At 43.3% G+C, this 19,273-nt stretch overlaps 2 protein-coding genes across 2 annotated transcripts; one reads left to right on the forward strand and one right to left on the reverse strand.

Annotated features, from left to right (window-relative positions):
• Nucleotides 1-1,050: 1,050 nt before the first annotated feature.
• Nucleotides 1,051-5,271, forward strand: LOC308321010 (cystatin-like protein). Its single transcript, XM_080771777.1, has 5 exons — nucleotides 1,051-1,191; nucleotides 1,876-2,061; nucleotides 4,004-4,099; nucleotides 4,371-4,457; nucleotides 4,611-5,271. The coding sequence occupies exons 2-5, from the start codon at nucleotides 1,879-1,881 to the stop codon at nucleotides 4,698-4,700; spliced, it is 456 nt and encodes a 151-aa protein (XP_080627903.1). The 5' UTR covers nucleotides 1,051-1,191; nucleotides 1,876-1,878; the 3' UTR covers nucleotides 4,701-5,271.
• Nucleotides 5,272-6,872: 1,601 nt separating this feature from the next.
• On the reverse strand, nucleotides 6,873-9,266 carry cep20 (centrosomal protein 20). The gene is made up of 4 exons (XM_080771839.1): nucleotides 9,224-9,266; nucleotides 8,201-8,398; nucleotides 7,496-7,580; nucleotides 6,873-7,421 (listed from the first exon to the last, which is right to left on the reverse strand). Exons 1-4 carry the CDS (start codon nucleotides 9,249-9,251, stop codon nucleotides 7,247-7,249), a joined length of 486 nt encoding a protein of 161 aa, XP_080627965.1. The 5' UTR covers nucleotides 9,252-9,266; the 3' UTR covers nucleotides 6,873-7,246.
• Between the last annotated feature and the right edge of the window lie 10,007 nt (nucleotides 9,267-19,273).

The following is a 19,273-nucleotide window of genomic DNA, read 5'->3' on the forward strand; positions in this document are numbered from 1 at the left end:
TAAGGAGCTTTTGCACAAAATAACACCTGGACCTCTTTGGTGGGGACGTAACAACTACAAAGAAAGGTAAGAAAGCCTTTTAGTATGGAATTCTCCTTTAAGTGTTATTGGTCAGCATCTTGCAAATTCTTGGCTGTAGGGCATTCTGGAGGAAAGTGGTGTGTTTGGAAAGAACACAGCTGCAAACATTATGAAGGGAAAATGATGGAACTGTGTAGCCCAGGCATGCACAAACTGGCATTTGAAGCACCTTTGACGTTTTCTGCAATGGATGGATGGAGGATAAGTTAACGACAGCAAAATAGACAACAGTTGCTTTGAGCTTTGAGCTATAAGTCACCAATCAGTTGTGGACGATAGAAGGCAGGCTGCGTTGGTCTTGGTCCCCAAGCTTTCTATTGGAGATGCAAGGAAGTCAGGGCGCACGCAGCGACCAACAGCAAAGAGTTTTGGTTTGATGTTCATGTCCATATGTTTTGTTTATGTCCATATGTTTATGTCCATATGTTTTGTTTATGTCCATATGTTTATGTCCACATGTTTTGTTTATACGTTTCAAACCTCTATAATCTGCTGTAAACCTATAATTTCCCCCCCGGGGACGCTAATAATAAAGAACTTTGAACTTTAACCGAAGAACCTCTACAGGCCAGATGGCTTGGAACTGTGAAAGTGAAAGTGAAAACCAGGCGCAGCAGTGTGTGTCAGTGTGTGTGTGTGTGTGTGTGTGTGTGTGCACACGTGCACGCGCGCGTGCGTGCGGGGAGTGGTCACAGCTCCCAGTAGGTATTTTCTCAGTCACAGAGCATGCCCATACTCGTCAAACAGTCGTACTGATCCTAAGTGATCACTGCTACTGTCTATTGTTAACAGTCGAATCGGGTGCACAGCTATAGGGTCAGTTCAGTTATAACCGGACCGACAGTCTTGCGAAGCAGAACTTTCTCTACAAACTCAACCAGACTGTAGACAGCACCACATTCTGCTCAACTAGACGGCACCACTTTCTGCTCAACCAGACTGTAGACGGCACCACTTTCTGCTCAACTAGACGGCACCACATTCTGCTCAACTAGACGGCACCACATTCTGCTCAACCAGACTGTAGACAGCACCACTTTCTGCTCAACTAGACGCCACCACATTCTGCTCAACTAGACGGCACCACATTTCCTCCCTCTGAAGCTAAAGGTATTTTTTTTAAATCTTTCATTTGTTTTTTTATTTTCCATTGCTTTTGACTTTTAACAAGTTTTTGCAGCGAGTTTGCCTGTTTTAATTTAGTTTCAACGGCTGTTTTATTTTAGTTTATATTGCGATTTATTTTTTTAAGAAAAACTAAAGAAATTATACATTGCTGAAGGACAATGTATTTAGTATTTTTGTTTGTTTTGAAAACGGACAATACAGTTTCAGTTGGTCATTAGTCCTAAACCAATGGTTTCCAAATTGGGGTCCATGGGACCCCCAGGGGTCCAGCAGTTCCAGGGGATCCCCAGCTAAATGATAGTTTGGAACCAAATGGACCCTTATGGTAACCCAAGGTGGACCCTTACGTCTGTAACTCCAAATGCACCCTAACGGTTCTATTTGTACACTCTCAGACTTAAATTAATATTGATTTCACAATATAAATTGGGGTTCCCATAGATAGAAATGACATTAAATGGGGGTCCGTAGACTAATGCATGTCAAACTGGGGGTCCGGTTTCGCCATGAGAATCTTCTCTTATGGAGGGGGTCCTTAATTGGCACTCTTCAAACGGGGGTCTGATAAGTGTCAAGTTGGGGGTCCTTGATGTTATCTTCTCCTGTTCAGCGTCCACGCTGCAGAATAATAATAATAATAATAATAATAACTATCTTCTCCTGTAGAAGATGATGCTGGTGTTATTCCTGAGCGTGGCGTCCTGCCTGCAGGTGGCAGCACAGACGGACTACAATCAGCTGTCAGCAGCTGGCCTGAAGAGCTACGTGGACACAGCTCTGGTTAGAGCCAACCAAGAGCTCTCATCAAACGGACATCTCAACTTCTACAAGATGGGTGATGCTTCTAAAGTGGTGAGTGTCGATTTCGACAACTCAAATCTTTGCTTCTGGGCGGTCCCAGCTGGAACAACATAATTTGAGATTGTGTTCTGCGGCCAAATACATATATATAATTCTGGCCTTGGCATGAAATAGTTTGAGAACCACTGAGTCATATAAACATAGTTTCTTTTTTTAGTAAACTGTCATGATTTAGAAGACATTTGTAGAATCATCCTCAGGTCTAAATGGGTTAAAAACTAACGCTATCATGAATATAAATATGACTATACTGACAATTTCGTCAAAAATGTAAAACTAGTGGAGATCCAGAACTAAAAGACAAATGTTATGTTTGGCTGTGTGCTGGTGTCACTGCTCTCTGCTATTTTCAGCACACAGCTGAGAATAAATCAGACTTTTCATCGCCTGCTAAGATACATTTTAGTCGACTAAATCAACCATAGATTTAGTTGACTAAAGTCTCATGGTCAATTAAAACTAAACGCCAGACCATAGAAGGGCAGTGATTTAAAGTAACTAAGTACAAACATAAGTACAACTTTGATGTATTTGTACTTTACTTGAGTATTTCCAATTTCTAGTTACTCCACTTATATGTATTTGAAAACTTTAGTGACTTTGTAGATTTTGATTATTATTACAAAACATGAATTCCCCTCTGCAGCCCTATATCCTTTCCGCCATTTGAAAATAACCGATCTACAAGCTCACAATGCGTTGCGACACGACACATTGTGATCTTGTAGATCTGCTGTTTTCAAAAAGACGTTTAAACATTTGAAAACTTGAAATGGGACATTATGCATAGTGAGTACTTTCTACGGTTTACTACTTTACGTACATTTCTATACCAATACTTTTGGTACTTTAAGTACATTTCTATACCAATCCTTTTGTACTTTTACTCAAGTACAATTTTAATTCCGGACTTTAAAGGGATAGTTCAGATTTTTTTAACTTAAGCTGTATGAAATACTTGCCATTAATATAGTGGTTGCAACTGTATTCATTGATTGCCCGAGTCCTGAAATGTAGCCATTTGAATGAGTCTAGCACTTTTCAGTCTCTCGTTTTTGATCATTCATATTACAAGACACATATCAAACTGTGTTAGTAGACACAGTTATAACTAGAACTGCACTCTGTCGAGTGCATACTTGCTTGTTGCACACTAGTAGGCCATAAATGGCCAACTAGTGCGCAAGCAGAGCGAGCAAGTACTTTCGACCGTTATAAACTGCCACTTTTGATGCGTATGCACCGTCCCAGCAAATTGTGCCTGATACGGCAGTGGTGCCAGATTACATACGTGTATACACAGGAGCATTACCTTTAATCCTCTGAACACTAAAACATATCGTCGTTACGTCACCATCGAAAACCAATTACACTCTGGCATTGGGTCCTTTAATGCACATATTTTTACGTCATCATTGAGAGCTAGTTATACATATACTATGTATATATGTATAATGTAATTTGTAAGTTGATTAGCGGTATACTGTGGTTACTTTGCGCCGTACGCACGTCCCAGCCAACCCGCCACTTTTGATGCGTATGCTATGCACCGTCGCAGCAAATTGTGCCTGATACGGCAGTGGTGCCAGATTACATACATGTATACACAGATTACATACATGTATACACAGATTACATACATGTATACACAGATTACATACAGTACGTGTATACACAGATTACATACATGTATACACAGATTACATGCATGTATACACAGGAGCATTACCTTTAATCCTCTGAACACTAAAACATATCGTTAGTATGTTGATGTCGATGATGACGTGACACACGCACGCACACACACATGTGCACGCACGCGCACATGTGCACACACGCATGCACACATGTGCACGCACACACGCACACACACATGTGCACGAATCTACTTGAATTTCATTTAATGGAGTTGTGTTGACTTGTTGTCTTGCAGACCGGGTCCTGGGTGAATATTGATGTGCGTTTAAAGAACACCTTTTGCAACAAACAGACCCAGCACAGACATCGCCCTGAATGTACATTCAAACGGGTTGGTCACTTTACATTCACTATTATGCAACTAAATGGGTGGAGTTGTCCTTTAAACACATGTGTATTCCTTTTCACAACATTAATACTGGTCTGTCTGTCTGTCTGTCTGTCTGTCTGTCTGTCTGTCTGTCTGTCTGTCTGTCTGTCTGTCTGTCTGTCTGTCTGTCTGTCTGTCTGTCTGTCTGTCTGTCTGTCTGTCTGTCTGTCTGTCTGTCTGTCTGTCTGTCTGTCTGTCCGTCCGTCCGTCCGTCTGTCTGTCCGTCTGTCAGCTCGAGGTTACATGTCGTGTGTGTGGGCCGGTTGGAAGACAGCCAACGTTCATCGACTGTGTTCGCATGAAATACCTGCAGAAAGCGGTAAATATCTTGTTTCTACTGCCTGTCTGTCTGAAAAAGCGACCAAACATTTGCTTGATTGCTGTTTGGTACGTGTTGTGAACTAGGCCTATGACATGTTAATTCTGCTAACAATGCACTGAAAAGTGTCTTAACACATTATTTATCTTCCAGCGTTTTGCGACTTGGGACCAGAACTGTCTCCAGAGGTGGCCAGGCAGCATTAGTATCATGCACCTGGCAAAGACGACGGCCACTCCCTGAAAACAGCGCCCTGAAAATCCACCTGTTCAGAACAGCCTTCCTGAGGTCACTTTAATTTCAACTTAACCTAATAGAGTAGTCCTTTCTTTTGTCCTCTCCAAGATATCTTGCCCCACTAATTAACCCATTCTAATGTGGTGCAAATCTTTGAATATATATTCTTTCAGGGCGACCGTTTTTAACTGGGGGGGGGGGGGGTGCCTGGAACAACATATTTTCAGACGGGGGTCGGCGGCCAATTACATATATTCTTTGGGGGTCCTTGACATTAAATAGTTTGAGAACCACTGACACTGTATTTCAGAAAACTGAAATACCCGTTTATACGTGCACCTTTGTTCGCCCCTGTCCAGACCCCATATATGGAGTCTGGGTAGGGGCCCTGTCGCAGGGGCCCTACCCAGACTCCATATATTGTTCTTCTTTTCATGTCTTTGAAGCATGTCGTTAGAGGACAGTTTCCCACTACTTTACACAGTATACACAGTCCATTATTATCGAACTCTGCCAGATCTTTTGAGATGCATTTTGTTAAGGCTCAAGATGGAAAATAAAGGAGTGAAGTGACTAATTTTCTTTATATTATAATTTTTATCCCACGATTTTGCATGTTTCCCAAAAATCTGTTTCTCTCATAAACAGATTTTTGAGAACCATGCAACAACATTGTTTTATGCAGCCGTAGACATTGTACTGCTATTGCTATGTGAACATAATGTATATCCAAATACAGCATAGAATGTCCACTTCCAGCCAAACATCATAATAATCTTCTACCATGTGCCATTTCAGAGTTCTCAGCAGCCAAAGACGGTTTGAGGCCACCAAGTACAGCAGTATGTTTACACGCATGCTGCATTGTACAGGCCCATATTTTGATAATGCAATTTCTTTTTTAATCTTTTTTCTTTTTACAATTACACTCGACAACCTCAGGTTTAATTTGTTATATAGCATGAATATGTCGCTATAGTAGAACCTAGACTAGAGGTGTTTGAAACATTCAAATGTGTCTCACGCTAATAGTCGTTTTCAGACAAGGGTACACATGGAGAACAAGCTTTATTTATCTGTTGATATCTACATAACAAAATATGTTATCAATTCAGTTAATTTTTTCCATGAATCCAGACATTTTCTTTCGATACATTTCGTGTTCATATAGGTCCAACAGAGAATTAAAAAAAAATGAAATTAAATGAATGGGTGGTCAATGGTGGCATAGGTTAGCTCAGTTCTTGGGCAGACTGGTTGGCACAGATAGAGTTGGGAGATTCACCAGTAAATATATAATTGCCATGAGAAATGTATGTATGCTACAGCTGTCAGAATTCTTGCTATTGAAATATTTCATATAATATGATAACTATATAACTATTATGTAACAACTTGGGTGAGGTTGCCACCATGTGGTGCAGAGAGGAACAGCAACATTAAAATGATTCAGCAATATAAAAATATTTATTCCAAATGCAACATACCAAATTAAAGACAGATATTTTACACATGATGAGCAAATACTTACAAACATGTTTGGGGACGTTAGGTCTAAAACACACGTTTCACACAAACACCATGAATCACATACGATGGGTATGATTTGGCCCTCAGCCAACATTTGGCAACAGCTCAACAAGAGCAGTTCAAAGACTTCATTCATATTCATTGTAGCAGAATTATTGTTCCATATTCTAATGCAGGCGTTCTCAACCCGTGGGTCGCGACGTCGCCAAATCATTTTGGGTTATTTCTGGGGGTCCCCAGCCAGAAACGGGAAACGGGAAATACTTCGGGGCAACGTAGAATAATATGGTTACCATTGGGAAATGTCGAGGCACCTTGTTGGACCGTACTGTACTGTACTGTACTGTACTGTACATCAGTATCTCTCAAACCTTCTAGTACTGTACTGTACTGTACTGTACATCAGTATCTCTCAAACCTTCTAGTACTGTACTGTACTGTACTGTACTGTACTGTACTGTACTGTACTGTACTGTACATCAGTATCTCTCAAACCTTCTCATTTCAAGGATCCCCTGTTTGGTATTCATTAGGCCACAGACACCCCCCTGTGTCTGTGGCCACAGACACCCCCCTGTGTCTGTGGCCACAGACACCCCCCCCCCCCCCCCCTGTACAAATGGAACCATTGGTTCCATCTGTACACTGTTAGAGTTAACACTGTTAAGAGTTAACACTGTCATCAGAGTTACAGACATAAGTGTCCACTTGGTTCTTAACTGTGAAATCATTATGCTGGTCGAGACTAGCCTGGCTAATAAGCCACTATAGCCAGACCGAATCAGCCGTTGCAGTGTCATGTGATATTAGTCTGGCTTATTAGCCAGGCTAGGTCGAGAACTCGAGACCCCTTGGAACAACTCATTACAGAACCACTGTACCTGAATCTAACCCTAACCCACCCACAGAACTACTGTACCTGAATCTAACCCTAACCCACCCACTCAAGGACTCCTGGGGGTCCGCAGACTGCACTTTGGGAACAACTAAATGGACATTAAGAACATTCCAGTGGTCAATGTTTAGACGTCAGGTCCAGACTCCTGGTGACCCCCTGGGACAGGGTGACCCAGGGGGTCAGGGTGACCCTGGGACGACGGGTAACCCCCTGGGACAGGGTGACCTCGCAGGAACACCTTCCCTCCGTCGTCACCCCTGCGTGTCAGGAAGTGAGACACCAAGCCATACAGGAGGGGCCTGCAGAAAGAGCACTGTATCAGCTGACATGCATGAGTAACAATAATATTGACTTCAAGTCCTGATGAACTTACACAGATTTGGACCTGTCGTCCTCCACTACGCTCAGTTCATTGGCCAAGAACTGTCTGTCCAGAGGAAGTCCAGGCTGGCCGGACTCTGCAAGAAGAAACAATCTGTGTCAACAACATGCTTTAATTACTTCAGTCTATATATGTAGTTTAATGACTAGGATTAAAATGGCACTGTCTTTTTTTTTATGAACAATTAGCCCTTCACTAAGTCCCTCCCCAACCCGTCCTTAGTTCATAAAGTTAACTGATGTTAAATGTATTTGAAATTAAATTAAAAAAAAAGGTTACTTTTCAGAATTCCAATTAAAAAAAAGCTAAAAGAATTCAGGATATCAATTCAAATATAGCAAAAACAGACGATCTACAAGCTCAACACGTGTCGCAGTGCGCCGTGTTTTGAGTTTGTAGATTGGCTATTTTTTTTCTATAACAGAAATATACATATGTGGCCCCTCTGGAGTGAGTGTGGAAATATAGTGGCCCTCTGATCTAGACTCACCCGCTGTGAGCACCGAGGCCGTGTAGCGGTACTTGTTGTGGTCATTTAGTGGTACTTGTTGTGGTCATTTAGCGGTACTTGTTGTGGTCATTTAGTGGTACTTGTTGTGGTCATTTAGTTCCACTAACTAGACTCACCCGCTGTGAGCACCGAGGCCGTGTAGCGGTACTTGTTGTGGTCATTTAGTTCTAACTAACTAGACTCACCCGCTGTGAGCACCGAGGCCGTGTAGCAGTACTTGTTGAACTCCAGGTACTCGCGGATGAGCTCGTTGACGAGCAGGTTCTCGTGGGACAGCGCGGGCCGAGTCTCGCTCTGGTCGTCCAGCGCGCTGAACACCTCGGCTCTGATGCGGGCCTTCAGCTGGGCCAGAACACCGCGGGATTCCAGCGTTTCTCTCACGGCTGCATGGGGGGGGGGGAATAGAAGGTTTGCATTAGGTCAACGTACAGTCATGAATCAGTGGTTAAATTAACTAAAGTACCCCAATTATCTAAGTCTAGGGTGATCCAAAATGTTCATTTGAGGGACAGAAGTATCACATGTGTGGGACGGGGGACCCACACAGGCTATTAATAGCCTTGAATGATGTCATATTCGACCATAGGCCTAATATTGGCTATCCTAAAAATCATGCTTTATTTTTATGCTATTTTGACAGGCTTAAAAACACTTGCAGGTTGAGACAATGAGAGAGCAGAAGGCCAACTATTAGGGGACTAAACTATTAGGGCATTTGAACACTGATGCAATATTGCCTGCCAGTCACAATGTGGGACAGACAGGGTCTCAATATGTGGGACGCCTGAAAAGTCTTGGAAATGAGGGACTGTCCCACGCAAAGAGGGACATCTGGTCACATGGTCACAGTGAGTCTGTAACCCAGAGAGTAACGGGTCCATTTGGTTCCATTTGCTTTGAGTTCAATTTACATTGATTTTACAATATAAACTGGGGTCCCAGAGATAGAAATGTCATTAAATGCCATGGGGGTCCGTCTAGACTAGACTAATGCAGGTCAAACTGTGGGTGAAAATGGTTGAGAATCACTACTCTTCACTATAATCTCTTCTCAGAATCTTCTCAGAATATCTCTTCAAATGGGGGGTCCGCGGGCATAATTAGTGTAAATTTGGGGGTCCTTGTCATGAAAACATTTAACGGTAACACATAATTAACATGAAACAAACAGAACATGAATCATAATTATTTATAGCGTGTCTATTTACCACTCTTCAGTTCTGTGGTGGTCGCCATTGCAACGACTGTAAACAATGCAAGCCACGCCCAGTCAGTGTCGCGCTGCAAGACGCGAATGGATGACGTAAGGATTTGCCCTGCAAGGGTTGCCAGGTTTTTCCGAGAGAAACAAGTAAACAGACACTGAGAGAGACACCTGTTTTGTGTTTACGTTTAGTCCTGCTTTTTGTTATAGTTTGGAAGTAGGAGAAAGAGTCGAATAAACAAACAACTCATAATAATAGGCCTGTAAGACATGGACGTCGAGTCGAGTCGTCCGACGTCCGTGTTTAATTACGACGATGGTGGAGAAGAAGAAGCTTCTAAAACAAGAAGTAGATCCATGCGTACCTGGTGAAGGTGAAGCGACTGCGAGCTTAAGACTGAGGTGAGTTCATTTCTACCATTTGGTTCCATTTCTACACTCTCAGAGTTAAATTAACATTGATTTTTACAATGTAAATTGAGTGCATGCCTTTTGTCCGACGGGGGTCCCATAGATTACAAAAAATCCCATTAAATGGGGGTCCGTAGACTAATGCATGTGAAACTGTGGGTCCTTGAAATTAAACGGGTTGAATCATTGCTATGGAGCTGTAAAATTGTAAAAAATCATGTGTTATTATATGGAGGTCTCTGGCATATCTCTTCAAATGGGGGGTCCGCGGGGATAATTAGTCATTATTTGGTGGTCCTTGACATGAAAGAGTTGGTTACGGAACCACTGCTTTATAAAGGAATTGGTGGACTTTTCACTTTGATATGCCAGTTGGTAAAGTCAACTATATCCGCAAAACTCAGCATAGCACTTGTTGTGTGATGTTGAGTGACTCAGTGAATATGTTGTATGTAGTAATATTCAGTGGTGTAAAGTAACTATATTTACTGTAGGCCTACTTATAAGTAGGCCTACAACTTTGAGGTATTTGCACTTTACTTGATACGTATTTCCAACTTCCAATACTCTTACTTCACTCTCCACTACATCTCGGATCCAAATATTGTACTTTTTATTATTTATTTTGACAGCTTTAGTTACTTTGTAGATTTAGATTATTATTACAAAACATAAATTAACCACTTCACTCAGCCCTGTAAGCCTATACATTTTTTTTATATACATTTGAAAATAAAATTGCAGATCTACAAGCTCACAGTGCGTCATGAATGATGCAACACATTGTGAGCAATTGTAGATTTGCATTTTTTTTTAAAGATTGTTATACATTTGAAAACTTATTGAAATGGGACTATTCTGCTTCTGCATAATGAGTACTTTTTCTTTTGGTACTTTAAATCACATTTATAGTATTTCTATATTATGATTTATGAGGTATTGAAACGGAGTTCCTGAAGCCTGAGGTATAGGCTATAGGCTGTAGGCTATAGGGTATAGGCTATAGGGTATAGTCTATAGTCTGGTGCGTCTCAGAGGCAGGACTGATGAATAGGAAGTTGGTGGTGGCGGCGGTGGTTCAGCGGTAGAGTGGGCTGGATGGTAACCGTAAGGTTGCCAGTTCGAACCCTGTGGTGCTCCCCCAGAGTTAGTGTGGAAGTGTCCCTGAGCAAGACTCTGAACCCCTGATTGCTAGTCCTGATGTGCAGGTTGGTGCCTTGCATTGTTTCCGCCGCCATCGGTGTATGAATGTGTGTGTGAATGGGTGAATGTGCATTCTATGTAAAGGTGTGTGAATGGATGAATGTAATGCACAATCTATGTAAAGGTGTGTGTGAATGGATGAATGTTATGCACAATCTATGTAAAGGTGTGTGAATGGGTGAATGTGCAATCTATGTAAAGGTGTGTGAATGTGTGTGTGAATGGGTGAATGGGTGTGTGTGAATCAGGCCTATAGTTTACTTTTGTACTTTTACTCAAGTACATTTTGAATTCAGGACTTCTACTATTTGAGTACTTTTTTCCACCAAGACTTCCCCTCTCTTGAATTAGTATTTTATTATATTCAGTGGCCAGTAGATGGCAGTCTTGCACAGACAAGCCTTCTGGGAACAAGGACATGAACTCACCTGCCTGGTGCAGAATGGAGAAGGCACCCCTCAAGGGCTTCTGACAGATATATGGGGAGGGGATGGGCAGATATGTCCCACAAGCTTGACACGAAGGACCCCCCCCTTAACCCAGACCTGGGTTAGACCTGCCCGATTCTATAAAAAAGTCTTCTAAATCCTGACAGTTTTCTGAAAAACCCCATGTTTCTATGTGTCAGTGGTCCTCACAGGGTTAAACCCTATGTTTCTATGTGTCAGTGGTTCTCACAGGGTTAAACCCTATGTTTCTATGTGTCAGTGGTTCTCACAGGGTTAAACCCTATGTTTCTATGTGTCAGTGGTCCTCACAGGGTTAAACCCTATGTTTCTATATGTGTCAGTGGTTCTCACAGGGTTAAACCCTATGTTTCTATATGTCAGTGGTTCTCACAGGGTTAAACCCTATGTTTCTGTGTGTCAGTTGTTCTCAAACATTTTCATGTCAAGGACCCCCAAAAATATATTATGTAATTGGCCGCCGACCCCCATCTGAAAATATGTTGTCCCAGGGACCCCCCCCCCCCCCAGAAGCAAAGATTTGAGTTAAAAACACTGCGCAGAAAACACTGCTGCAAGATTGGTGAGCTGCTGTGATAGGAGAAGGATATCAAATGGAACACAACCACACTAAAGACTAATCACTGTGTGATCTTGGTACATAGAAATTGATTTACTGGAGATTGACTTTACATTTACATTTTGTTTTGATTTTATTGTTCCACTTTTTGCTTTGGCAATGCACACACACACCCTAAACACACACCCTAAACACACGGGCACATGGCTATAGCTACTCTTTTTAATTTGAGGTTTAATTCGTTCCAAATGTGTTTTTAATTGTGTGTGCTGACCATACGACATCAAATCAAATCAAACTTTATTTATATGGCACATTTAAAACAACAGAAGCTGACCAAAGTGCTGTACAGGTTAAAACAGTCAGTGGCCAAACCTCACAGAATATTCCTCTAATTCCTTTAATATTCCTCTTATTCCTGTATACACATCGGTGGTGTTCAACCCTTCTCACATCAAGGTCCATTATTTATTTATTCAGCATTTCAGCCACGTACCACCATTTGATGACATTTAGCCTCTCAGATTAGATCAGTTTTTATGGATAGTTATATAAAACATGTTATGTCTCTATTTTATGGATAGTCTCTGACATTATTGAATTGTTTACACTCGAAAATATCCTCTTGTGCAACATTCATATACCTAATTAAACCACTGTTAACCACCTGTTTTCATCAACATCGTGTGTTTAAGCCATTTTGGACTGAGGTCGATTAAAAAAAGGCTTCTAAATCAAAAAATAATTCTGAAAAACCTATGTTTGTGTGTCAGTGGTGCTCAACCTTTGTCATGTCAAGGACCCCCAGAATTCTCTCTATTGGTCCACTGACCCCCATCTCAAAATATGTAGTTCCAGGAACCCCCCCCAGAAGGAAATATTTTAGTTAAAAATCTGAAATAATATAATCAATGATTTGCGCCACATTTGAACGACTTTTCAAAAATAGCAGACCTACAAGCTCGTAGGGCGCCACTCGGTGGCGCGCTATGAGCTTGTAGATCTGCTATTTTTCAATAGCTAAATTATAACATTAATTATAACAAAACACCAAAAGGGGTTCCCGCCCCAAAATGGTTTAAGCCTCGTCTTTCACTCGAGTTCAGTTCACTGGCACTTGTACTGTCTAGAAGTGATCCTCGATTGGTCTGTTGTTAAACATCAAAGCGACTGAATATCGTGTTCAAATAATCTGCTCCTGAACGTTGGTGGGATTATAAGAAAACGCTGCATGTTTAACTTTAGACAACACTTTTTATTTTTTTTCACCCTCAAGATTGCGATTTCTCAATGAAACGAGTCTGATAATAACCACTATAGGAAGCCAGCGGAGAAAACATATTCATTACTCACATTTTTTACAATGTCTACGAACCACCACTGCATGGTTGGAGACCGTTTAGAGGCTCAGCATGTAAACAAGACGAGGGGAAAATTAGTCCAAACTCCAAAGTGTATTATTTTGTTATAGTTTGAAAAGATTTTGCCCACGATTACATTATATAATGTTGCCATTGGTACCATTAGGAGAGATATTAACAGGCAAGCTATTTTTCTACATTCTCTAATGGTGTAGAACTAGACTTCTTGTGAATTAAGTGATGCAGCTGTTTAACAAGAATTTCACACATTTAAAGATCTAATTAGGGTCCATTTGGTTACCAACTCTCCCATCATTTAGCTGGGGACCACCTGGAAGCCCCTCAAGGACCCCTGGTGGTCCCCGGACCACTGGCTGAGAACCACTGCTCTACATTAGCCCATTTTTGGCGGGAACCCCTTTTGGTGTTTGAAGCATTATGTTATACTTTAGCTATTGAAAAATAGCAGATCTACAAGCTCATATAGCGCGGCCACGCTATGAACTTGTAGGTCTGCTATTTTTGAAAAATCGTGAAAATGCGGCACAAATCTTTGAATATATATATTCTTTCAGAGCGAACGTTTTTAACTCAAATCTTTGCTTCTGTGGCACTACTGACATAGAAACATAGGGTTTTTCAGAAAGCTGTCAGGATTTAGAAGACATTTGTAGAATCGTCCTCGGGTCCAAATGGGTTAATCAGACCAGTGTGTGTCCAGTGGAAACCTCGTATGAATCTGATCTCGGGTCAGAATGGGTTAAGTCCTTCATGCCTTTGATGATCAGACTCTGTGAACCTGCATGATGAAGTGTCGTGTCGGTCCATAAGAATCCCAGGAATGGTGAGGGTTTGACTGCTATAGAGTCGCGATGGTCCTGGGTAAACAGCCCTGTGAATGACGGGGTGTGTTAGTTCGTCTGCACGTGCATGTTTGTGGTGAGACTGTGTGTGTGTGTGTGTGTGTGTGTGTGTGTGTGTGTGGAGGGGGAGAGTTGGAGTGCGGATGCAGGGTGTGGGTGTCTGAGTTTGTGTCTATAAGTGTAGGGGGCTGATGTGCAAAGCGGGGCCTGCATTTGTGTCTGCATTTCTTTCTGTCCTGTGTGATTGTGCGCACGCGCACGCGCGTGTGTGTGCGTGCACGGGGCGGCGCGTGAGCTGATAGTAAGTAAAGTAAGTAAGTAAGTAGCCTTGCCGAGCCATAGGCCCATAGAGCAGGAGCCTATCTCCTGTTTCTGTAGCCATGAGGCCCATAGGGGCAGGAGCCTATCTCCTGTTTCTGTAGCCATGAGGCCCATAGGGGCAGGAGCCTATCTCCTGTTTCTGTAGCCATGAGGCCCATAGGGCAGGAGCCTATCTCCTGTTTCTGTAGCCATGAGGCCCATAGGGGCAGGAGCCTATCTCCTGTTTCTGTAGCCATGAGGCCCATAGGGCAGGAGCCTATCTCCTGTTTCTGTAGCCATGAGGCCCATAGGGCAGGAGCCTATCTCCTGTTTCTGTAGCCATGAGGCCCATAGGGGCAGGAGCCTATCTCCTGTTTCTGTAGCCATGAGGCCCATAGGGGCAGGAGCCTATCTCCTGTTTCTGTAGCCATGAGGCCCATAGGACAGGAGCCTATCTCCTGTTTCTGTAGCCATGAGGCCCATAGGGGCAGGAGCCTATCTCCTGTTTCTGTAGCCATGAGGCCCATAGGGCTGGAGCCTATCTCCTGTTTCTGTAGCCATGAGGCCCATAGGGGCAGGAGCCTATCTCCTGTTTCTGTAGCCATGAGGCCCATAGGGGCAGGAGCCTATCTCCTGTTTCTGTAGCCATGAGGCCCATAGGGCTGGAGCCTATCTCCTGTTTCTGTAGCCATGAGGCCCATAGGGGCAGGAGCCTATCTCCTGTTTCTGTAGCCATGAGGCCCATAGGGCTGGAGCCTATCTCCTGTTTCTGTAGCCATGAGGCCCATAGGGGCAGGAGCCTATCTCCTGTTTCTGTAGCCATGAGGCCCATAGGGGCAGGAGCCTATCTCCTGTTTCTGTAGCCATGAGGCCCATAGGGCAGGAGCCTATCTCCTGTTTCTGTAGCCATGAGGCCCATAGGGCAGGAGCCTATCTCCTGTTTCTGTAGCCATGAGGCCCATAGGGGCAGGAGCCTATCTCCTGTTTCTGTAGCCATGAGGCCCATAGGGGCAGGAGCCTATCTCCTGTTTCTGTAGCCATGAGGCCCATAGGACAGGAGCCTATCTACTGTTTCTGTAGCGTTGAGGCCCATAGGACAGGAGCCTATCTCCTGTTTCTGTAGCCATGAGGCCCATAGGACAGGAGCCTATCTCCTGTTTCTGTAGCCATGAGGCCCATAGGGGCAGGAGCCTATCTCCTGTTTCTGTAGCGTTGATGCCCATAGGGCAGGAGCCTATCTCCTGTTTCTGTAGCCATGAGGCCCATAGGGCAGGAGCCTATGTCCTGTTTCTGTAGCGTGAGGCAGCTTGATGTACAAGTACACCCCCTGGACATGACGCTAGTATGTCACAGGGACTTACCCCCCCAATCCAACCCTTGATGCTGAGTGTCAAGCAGGGAGGCACTGGGTCCCATTTTTACAGTCTTTGGTATGACCCGGCCGGGGATCGAACCCCGACCTCCCAGTCTCAGGGCGGACACTCTAACCACAAGGCCACTGAGCTGGTGTGCTGATACCTGAACTATAATGTCCCGATACACTTTTACGGTTACGCCGCAGACAAAGCCAACTCGGATCGTGACAAATCATGACAATAAACACAATGTTTTGGGCCAAAACATTGTGTTCATTGTCATGATTTGTCACGATCCGAGTTCGCTTTGTCCGCGGCGTAACCGTCTTTAAATAAATACTTTTTGAAAAGCCTATGGAGAGTACAAGTTTCTGATGCATATACAGTTACAGTAAGACAAACAGAAAGCTCCTGTGTTGCCCCTCGTGTGTTGTTGGTTCTGACTGAATTAATCCATTCTGGGCGGGAACCCCTTTTGGGTGTTAGCATTATGCTATGCTTTATAGCTATTGAAAAACAGCAGATCTACAAGCTCGTAGCGCGCCACTCGGTGGCGCGCTACGAGCTTGTAGGTCTGCTATTTTTTTTAAACCGAAGAGCGACTGACATAGAAACACATCTTTTTCAGAAAACTGTCAGGATGTAGAAGAACATTTATAGAATCTGATCTCGGGTCAGAATGGGTTAAAGGGCAAACCACAGACTGAGACTGTGTGTGTGTGTGTGTGTGTGTGTGTGTGTGTGTGTGTGTGTGTGTGTGTGTGTGTGTGTGTGTGTGTGTGTGTGTGTGTGTGTGTGTGTGTGTGTGTGTGTGCGTGCGCGCATTAATTCACTGCGTTGTGAGGTGCGTCTGTGTGTTTGTTGTCTATGCTTGCTTCGTGCGGACTGTGTGTGTGTGTGTGTGTGTGTGTGTAAGAGCGAGAGTCTACACACACACACACACACACACACACCCATGCTCCGAGGCTCTGGTCAGACGGTGCATAGCTGTGGTGGGACACAGGCTACGGGCCTCCGGGCTACACTGAGTCAACAGTGTCTGCTCACACCCAGAGGAGAGACGGGATACGTCCTGTCTTGCTCGGTCCCTTAGTATACGCACTGCCTGGTGTGTGTGTGTGTGTGTGTGTGTGTGTGTGTGTGTGTGTGTGTGTGCGGTGTGCGCGTGTGTATGGGTGGTTGCTGTGTTTATGAGTCTATGCTGGGGGGGGGAGGGAGGGGGGGGGGGATGTACTTTTGTATATCATGTCAATCCACAGCATCCCTATTCTGGGTGGGGAACAACGTTCACCAACGTTGTGTTGTGTAGATGGAAAAACAACCTAACCAAAGTAGGTCCGTTTGACGAAGTATTACACTCAGTGGAAACGTTACGGTATATATATATACATTACAGATAGATGTCGGATGCTTAAGAAATATTACACAGAGGGGGTGATTTAACGTCATTAAAGGGACGTGTTGTTTTATGTTAATGACGTTTAGAAGATGTACAGTACAGTAGAACACTTCCCTGGGGGTCTTTATGTATGTGTAATATGTGGTTTTAGATGTCATTGACACTGGGCTCACTTCCTTCCTGGACTGCAATTCCCATAATGCTTTGGTGCACTGCTCCTCCTCGTGGATAGGGGGGAGGGCTGTCTTACTGAGACAACATGTAGTCCAGGAAGTAAGTAAGTAAGTGAGCCCAGTGTCCATGACATCAGAGACACTGGGCTCACTGCTACAATCTATCTAAATCACATAAACACCCCCAGGAAAGTGTTCTAAGGGCCGATTCATACTCCTGTTTCGGCGCTGTAGTGCCGAAATGATTTCGGCTCGTCAGAAAATTTCAGTAGCACCGAAGAGCCGACTTTAGGACGGTACCCGCCCCCCCGAACCTCAAATGACGTCAAATTGTAGGCTCTACAGCGCCGAACCGACTTTTATTCGGCTCTAAAATAGGAGTATGAATCGACCCTAAATCTTGTACGTGTCATTAACATATATTTTGGAAAATAAAAACGCCTGCTGCGATGCTGCTATAAGTTATGCATTTTACAAGTTATTCATAAATGATGGATACATACATTTATTCATCCATCCTGTATTAACTTTTGCTTGTCAGTCAAGTCACTGAAATACTGGATGCAGGATGCTACCCTCGGACAATTCTAGGGCTTGTGAGTTGTGAGACAGTATAGATTAATTTGGAGGTATTGGTGTTGTGAAGCAAAGCAAAGGCTCGCAACTCACTTCTGTAATGCTCCAAGTATCTATTTCACAATCACAGCAGGTCAGAAGATACAACGTTTCTATTTCACAATCACAGCAGGTCAGGATATACGTTTCTGTGTGGAGTTTGCATGTTCTCCCCGTGTCCCCTAGGGTAGGTACCCTCACAAAAACATGCAGTGATCCTGGTCTCTAAACTGCCTCCCCCTGGCCAGCCGGGGCGCCTGATGGAGGGGAAAGGAACTGGTTGGAATAACGTGTTCCTTCCACGCGCTACGACGTCCAACCAGGGAAACTCCCCCCTGTCAGGTGTAAAGGAGCAACTTGGACACTCAGGCATGAAGGGAGCATGAGTTAAGTCCGTTGCTCTCCCCAGGTTGGCGGAGGGTGTGTAGAGCCCAGGATCGCAGTAGATGATTGGCACAGGGGTGAAAAATGGGTTACAAAATCGTGGGATAATAATAATAATTAAAAAAAAAAGGATATACGTTTCTATTTCACAATCACAGCAGGTCAGGAGATACAACGTTTCGACCAGTATTGGTCTTTTTCAAGTATGAAAACAACTTGAAAAAGACTAATACCGGTCGATGTCCTGCCTGCTGTGATTGGGATGGTGAATAGACACTTCATGGAGCATTACAGAAGTGAGTTGCGAGCTTTTGTTTTTCTTCACGATATCTGTTAGTTTAACAGTTTGGCTCAGCACCAAAGATCGGAGGACGTACGTGGGCTTTTATTCTGAAGGTATTGATGTTGGCCGATAGGCTGCAATGTTTTCACAGACGTGTTTGCGTATTATATTCTTGTGTCACCATAAACGTGAGGAAAAACATCAAATTGCAAGAAAACTATGTTTAAAGAAGAAAAATGTAAATTATGTAACGCCACCGGATAAAAAAAACCCAAGCATTTTTATAGCTTAGTGGTGTCCCTCTGGAAAAGGACCCAATGATGTCTCATAAAACACAGACAAGAAAAAAACAAGATTTTAAATTTACCAAGTGTCCCAGAAAGCCAGCCGTTTTTTATGGATAGTTATATAAAACATGTTATTTTTATGGATAGTTACATAAAACATGTTATGTCTCTATTTTATGGATAGTTATATAAAACATGTTATGTCTCTGACATTATTGAATTGTTTACACTCGAAAATATCCTCTTGTGCAACATTCATACCTAATTAAACCACTGTTAACCGCCTGTTTTCATCAACATCGCACAGTGTGTGTTTAAACGGGAACCCCTTTTGGTGTTTTAAAGCATTATGTTATACTTTAGCTATTGAAAAATAGCAGATCTACAAGCTCAT

Source organism: Protomyctophum bolini, assembly GCF_963924005.1.
Source record: "Protomyctophum bolini genome assembly, chromosome: 9".
NCBI lineage: Eukaryota > Metazoa > Chordata > Actinopteri > Myctophiformes > Myctophidae > Protomyctophum > Protomyctophum bolini.